The sequence below is a fragment of the Bidens hawaiensis genome, unplaced genomic scaffold (assembly GCF_021521415.1).
Source record: "Bidens hawaiensis isolate Kalapana, Puna unplaced genomic scaffold, B.hawaiensis_p1.1 tig00038203_1, whole genome shotgun sequence".
In the NCBI taxonomy this organism is placed as follows: Eukaryota; Viridiplantae; Streptophyta; class Magnoliopsida; order Asterales; family Asteraceae; genus Bidens; species Bidens hawaiensis.
The window spans coordinates 79,206-86,145 of NW_027496712.1; the positions used below are offsets into that span (position 1 = coordinate 79,206).

Genomic DNA, 6,940 nt, shown 5'->3' on the forward strand with positions numbered 1-6,940 from the left:
AGTGAATAAGTAATGGTGAAGGTGTTAGGAAGTTATAGTATGTTGGGGATTTATAATGTGTGTGAGGGAACTGAAGTGGATGACAGAAGATGTCTTTATAGTTAAATGTTTTGAAGATGAGTAGAAATTGTTATATACAAACTACACACCCCTTCAAGTATAACTTGTTTGTCATTTATAATCATAAATGTATGTAGGATAACCGACGAGTCACACATTTAGGGGACTGTTCGACGTAGAGTTCGTTTATTTAGCATATAAACGAATATGAAGGAAAAGTTTTATTTATTTAGTTATATGAATGAACATGAAGTCATGTCTTTACGTATTTATTTAAATTTATTTATTAGTTAATGGTAATTTTAAGTTACATTTGATTTTGTTCATTTGTTTACTTATGTTTATGTTTGTCACTGCGTTCATTGGTTTATGTTTATGTTTATGTAGGTATACATAAAAATTCTAACCTAGGATTGGATAATGGACTAATTAAGGAATGAATGATATGTACAGAACATGTTTTTATTCTTTGTTTATGTTCATTCATTTACGCCTTTAGAATGTTAACAAACAAACGTAAGCGAACACCTTAATTTTCTTAGCGAACAAGCATTTACAAAAAAATCCATGTGTTTAAGTGTATATATTCATTTGTTTGTTCGCTAGGTCAAAATTAAGTTAACGAACACGGATAGGACCGCTAGTGTACCCGCTTATATTTTAAATTTACAGATTAATAAAGCATGCATGATTTACAATACTTTGTAATTACAGAATATTTCAAGCATGCACATAAGTATGCCAAACATGAGTAGATAAATGCCAGAAAAAATAGGTTGGGAATTTAGTCAAAGTATAAATTTGTACAAAACTTGAAGGGCCCAATTGGGTATAAATGAAAGTGGTTGCTGGAAATTAATTATCGTATGAACATAGAAATTGGATTTTATGAGACAATTATTTCAAGTCTTTTTAAGACATAAGTTAGAAGTTTCCTAAGCCAGATAAGAGAACACAACGACTATTAAGTGTTAAAAGAGTGTTTCTTTCTAGTACACGGGAATACATAGTCATTAATCGATTACACAAATCGGCATATTAGAATAAATTTAATTATTTTGCACTACATTTATTGATTAATATCATTAAAACAACACGTTTTCTTAAATTCTATAAAAAAAGGTCTCTCAACTATATTATAGGTCTAAATATGTTTATAAAAAACACAGAAAGGTCTCTCGGCCCAATCTTAATTAATTGCTTTTATTCAAGTCCTTAAACTTCGGACAAACATAAACGAAAGTTCCTGAATGTAACCAAACATGTATGAAAACTCATGTTTTTTTTTTTTTTTTTTTTGTGTCAAATAGATGCTTTAACAAATAAAAACTAGCTTAAGACACTTTTTAATAAGAGAGAAGAAAATGCATTGATCTTTTTTAGAAGTTATCTTTACATTTATGCTAAGAAGAAATTTTAACAGTCAAACGTAATATTATTTACGCGTTTACTTTATGATCGTGTATTGATGTCAAATTCTTAAACTATAAAATTTTAATCTACACTCAAAGTCAAAAGACATGTAAAATGATTTTACACTACGTGTTTTATAGTACAAATATCACACAAATCACTCGAAATCATCTCGAGTATCTTCTTCATATTCGCGGATTTATGAAGTCATGCAAGAAAGTTATTGCAAAACTTCATTTTAGCTTTAATAAATTTTATAAAAATTTTCAATATACTCTTGTAAACAGCAGCCAGCTGTTACTCTTCTGGCTTGCCCATCACTTTCATATGAATATATGATAAGATTATAATCTGATTCCCAATGACTAACATGTTGTTATGAATCTTATGGGCCCAAGCCAGTGACCCAATATCTATGAGCTTAACTAGACAAACCAACTCAAGGCCCACAAATAATTAGTATTAAGAAATAGAAACGTGGAGCGATTAGGGTAACGAATATGATGAATGAGTGTTTATATCTCCTTCTTCCAATCTCGACTCTGAGTTTCTGATTTCCCATCACTTTCTTGTAATTGCTAGATTCCTGTCTCCTTCTGTAGCGCTTTTTTTCGGTTGCGAAATATCACTCCACAACACGTCATTTTTTCAATCATCAATATTTCTATTTTCTGCACTAATGTTTCAATAATTTCACTTTCACCTCAACTATTGTTAGTCAACCTACTCTACTACAATTTCGTCACATTTGCAAGCCAACTCATCTCTATTCTTATTGAAGTCATCACCTAACTTACTTTGGGACGAAGATGTAATGAGATGAAAGCAAGAGGGGTCTTATGGAACTTTGTTTTAATTACTTTGGGTTCATCAACGCCAATCCAACATTGTTTAAGCCTTAAGGTATGGAGGATTCGATTATCGCAACGGTATGGGGGGCACAGGCCGGGTTGTTCGGGTTCGTACGGGCTCATCTTCTCGTATGTGATCACCTCACATGAATACCGACTCACCTTTAGGCCATGATGCAACATGCTACCTACTGTGAACCTATAATTTGATGGTGAGGGTACCTTTGCACCTTACACTTAAGTGAGGGATAGGGGTTACATGCATGTAAAACCGTTTAGAGTGAGGTTGATAAGCTAAGGGTTGATGATAATAAACATGAATATGGATGCTATGATGATACATGTTTATGGTTCTATGGTTATGTATGGGTCAGGTCAACTCATTGAACCGATCTATAGTGAGATGCCTCTTTAGATTCGATGATTTGCGGAAGTCCCATTTATGGGCATTATGATGAGGGTAGCCTCTCTGGCAAGTCCGGGTAAGATAGGGTAGCCTCACCAGTTTGTTTGGGTAAGATGGGGTGTATAGGTTTATGAAAAATCCTTGATTAAGGTATTTATAGTCTTAACATTCAATTCGTTGGGGCAAATGATGAACCCTACAACCCCTTGTATGCCTTATGTTACGTTATGATATATAGTATGCATGTTAATTTATTAACTGCTTGCTAACCGGTTATGTTTCAATCACATTTTATAAAACAAAAACCCACTCAGCGTTGCTGACTTCTGCATATATATTTGATTGATTTTGGTTTCAGGTTAGATGATGGAACGAGGATTTATTGGCTGCTCGTATAGTTACCCGTATGAAGACTAACATTTTGCTTATTTTGTTTAAATCCTTTATCTGGGTTGTTGGATTATGTTTTTAATTCTGGATAGTATGACCATTTCTGCTACTACGGTTATCAATCTAGTTCTAGTTGAACTATTTTCTTATGAATGACCAGTAGTAAGACCTCCCGAGTTTGAGAGCTTACACAATTAAACACTAGAAAACCCTAATAACACAATGCATAGAAAAACTCAATTAAAAAACACAATGAACAACCAAATAACACAATATAAAAAACCCATCAATTTTTTTTAGTTTTATATATAACAATATGATATTCATATTAAAGATAAAAAAACATTTGTGATTATGGTGATTTTTTTTTTTTAAAATGTCATGTGAAAAAATTATGGATGTTTTAAAATGACTGAAGAATTGACATGCGTTTTACATGCGAAGAGAGAAAGTCATCATAAGTGAGTTATTATCTTAATGCCCTTCTCATCAATTTTTGTTTTTAAATTAATCTCCACCATCAAAATCTAAGATCAATAAATCAGATTCTTTTTCACCCTTTTCATTGTTACTGTACTTTGTATTTTAACTTTATCCTTGGAATATATCATAATTTTAATTTGTAATAAACGTTTTATATTAACATTAAGCAAAATTACTACTTAAGCCTCAATGCATCAAACTTTTGTTTTTAGAAATTTACAACAATAATGGGCCCATAGGACCATAACTTATCTTTTAGAAAAGCCCAGTTCATCAAAATTCAAAACTATTAGAACTCTAGGATTAAAAATGAAACGAAACAATAGTAGCATTTTGGGATTTTTGGATAGTTAGGATATCCAAACTATCCGAAACATTAAATTTTTTAATATTTTAATATTTATTTATATTAATTACATACCAACTAATGTATTACCCTTCACTCCCTGGCCGTCTTCACTCACCACTCGCTGACCGACGTCACTCACCACCTCCAACCCCTGGCCGTCTTCACTTTAGAAGAATATGGTTTATCTTCTAAAGTTATGTACCACTCACAATGTTGGTTTGGCAGTTGGCAAAGTGACAGTGCTGCTGGGCATATGCTTAGAAAGTGTTGCATCCAGCTTCTCTCCTATTAAAGTGATCCATGCCTGCATACACAGATCAACAAATATAACAAACTTGTCTTGTATAATACCATTCTTTGCACTAATCATTAAACTTGGCGTCACTTGTCAAGTAAAAAACATTATATATTATATTATAATGTTACCGTGAATGGCACATGCCAAATGGAAACACAATAAAATTATGTATCTTTTCACTTGGCAGTTGTTCACCTGATCAGATGCGGTGAAACCACGAATGGTGTCACCCCCTAGTATTGCAATTCCTTTGTCTCCAATTGGTTGCAAGATCACCGCCTATCGATATTAAAACAAAAATCTTCATGGAACAACAAATGACTCTGTGAGTTTAAGAAGATTGCAAGTATGTATGTAACAAATACCTGTGTATTTGAAGGGAGAAATGGCAGCTCCGATTTTCCGGGATAAAGAGATAAGTTTGCCAAGTAGCTCTCTGTCAAAATTGTAACTTTTCAATCAAATCAAACTCTTTATAAATATATAAATACCTATTTCGAAGTGTAGCTTACGTGATCCTGATTTAACAACACCTTGATAGATTGATCCTTGCATCAACTTATTGGAATCTACAACCCCTTCACCTTCATTAGAGGAAGCATATCCGATTTGGAGAGCACAAATGGCATCATATACTATAACCAGAGACCTGCAGCACGTGACGCTTGACAATGACTCCCATGCCCTGACAAGAGAGGGGGAGTCATGAGTCCTTATGTGTATATCATAGTTGTGTTTTGTGTGCGTGCGTGCGTACCATTTTAATTCAGAAGCTACAACATCTGGAAGGCTAAAATGTATTCTTTCGCACTCCACGCCTCGGGGTGGCACCTGAATTAATAATAATTCTTCATTTGATCCGTGTGTTTTTTATCCGAGATGTGATTTCAAAAGGGGAGCTTACGACTGATATGGATTTTGGTCGGATTGATAGCCAGACGAGGCCAGCCAGAATATTAGTTACTGCTAAGGCAATTGCAAGCAGATCAGCTCTCGACTGAGAACTGCCACAGGATTGAAGAAAAGTAAGTAAGCTCCCTCCCTCCCTCTAAAAATCCAAAAATGAGTTGATACCTGGTGGCGTCAGCAACGGGAGCAATGCCGGAAGCCGTTCGGTTAGAGAGAAGGGCCAAGAGAGAGGTGCCTCCGACGTATATTGGGAGGCTTCTAGCGGCAGAGTCATTGTTGGATACCCAATCAGCAATCACTTCCTTCTTAGGCGGCCTCGGTGTGTAGCCCTTCAATTCAATTCAATTCAATTCAATTCAATTAAGCATATAGACAAAGAAACAAACTTACTTGCTTGCCTACCTGTGACAAGTTTGCTGAAATCCTACACAGCCGGTAACCAGAAAAGGGGTTTACTAAACAACCCACAAATACTCCCGCCTCCATCGATGGATGGATGGATAGATCAATACATAGATAACAAACAGCATCAACAACATTATTATTATTATTATTATCGTGATTAAAAATTAACTTGTTGCTTACGGGCGCAAACATGGCATTGAACGTGTGTGACTTGACGATAGTATGCTTGTAATGCGACCTCCAGCCGGTCTCTCCATTCTCCATCTTGATAAGCTATTTTGAACAATGGATTGCGTATTATTTGCTTGTTTATACCTATCTTGAACAATGAATTGCGTATTATTTGCTTGTTTGTAATTCCATCGCCTTTACTCGTTTTCAATTGTATCAACTAGGTTAAAAGCTATTTTCAAAATATACGGGCCGTCAAAAAACCAGCGGTTCAATGCTAAAACCGTATTTAAAAAAGGTGCCCAAAATAACATCTACTTGAGGTATAACCGGTTTTTAAAACAATAGATGGTGTTGGTTTAAGTATGTAAACTTGACGAGTTTATTTTTTAGGTTTAGTTTTGGTACCGTAGCGAATAGCGAACTTAGTTATTTATCATGATGATACACACAAACTTTGATTTAACGTGTCATATTAGTTGTCTACAGTTCTGGTACTAAAACACCCAAGTGGCATGGTACCGTACAAATCAAATCACAAAGAACAGACCATTGTTTGAAAACCCTAATCTTCTTTCTTGCTCACACTCTTTGTTCCTTGTTAAAATTTGTTCATTGACCCTTTAAAGATTACATACAACCCAAAGTGACCAACTTCTAAGCGGATATGTGATCTTTCTTGTAATAGGGATTTAAGGTGAGGCTGACTGGACATTCACTAGGTGGTGGGATTGTCTTGGTGTTGTCAATGATGATCCACCAAAAAACAAGAGAAGAGAAGGGTTTTGACCCACATATAGTCACAACCGTTAGGTATGGAACGCCACCTTGCGTTTCAACAACACTCGCTGATAAATGCACTAATTATGTTACCACACTTTGCATGCAGGTTGGTATATAAAGGTTTCGTTTTAACTTATGTGTTGCAATAGTTAAATATGGGGATGGCAATGGGTCGGGTTTAGGTATTTCTAAACCCATACCCAATTATTAAAGTACGTCCCGGGTATTTGGTGGGATTTACCCGTTCCACAAGTTTCGGGTATCCCATTAGTGTATCTACTAGGTAACATATTGCCATATTCTTCTACAATCAATATTTGTTTCACAAGGATCTAATTAATATATATATACTAGATTTTATACCCCGTATTACGGGGGTTGTTTTACATTATTCGTTTTTAATATTTATATTTGTATATTTG

The 6,940-nt window shown here is 34.7% G+C and overlaps 1 protein-coding gene across 1 annotated transcript; it reads right to left on the minus strand.

The window, feature by feature from the left end:
* Nucleotides 1-4,146: 4,146 nt before the first annotated feature.
* On the minus strand, nucleotides 4,147-5,645 carry LOC143590186 (protein COFACTOR ASSEMBLY OF COMPLEX C SUBUNIT B CCB4, chloroplastic). Its single transcript, XM_077070740.1, has 8 exons — nucleotides 5,550-5,645; nucleotides 5,325-5,488; nucleotides 5,155-5,254; nucleotides 5,008-5,081; nucleotides 4,763-4,935; nucleotides 4,616-4,686; nucleotides 4,446-4,529; nucleotides 4,147-4,256 (listed from the first exon to the last, which is right to left on the minus strand). The coding sequence occupies exons 1-8, from the start codon at nucleotides 5,643-5,645 to the stop codon at nucleotides 4,158-4,160; spliced, it is 861 nt and encodes a 286-aa protein (XP_076926855.1). The 3' UTR covers nucleotides 4,147-4,157.
* Nucleotides 5,646-6,940: the final 1,295 nt, after the last annotated feature.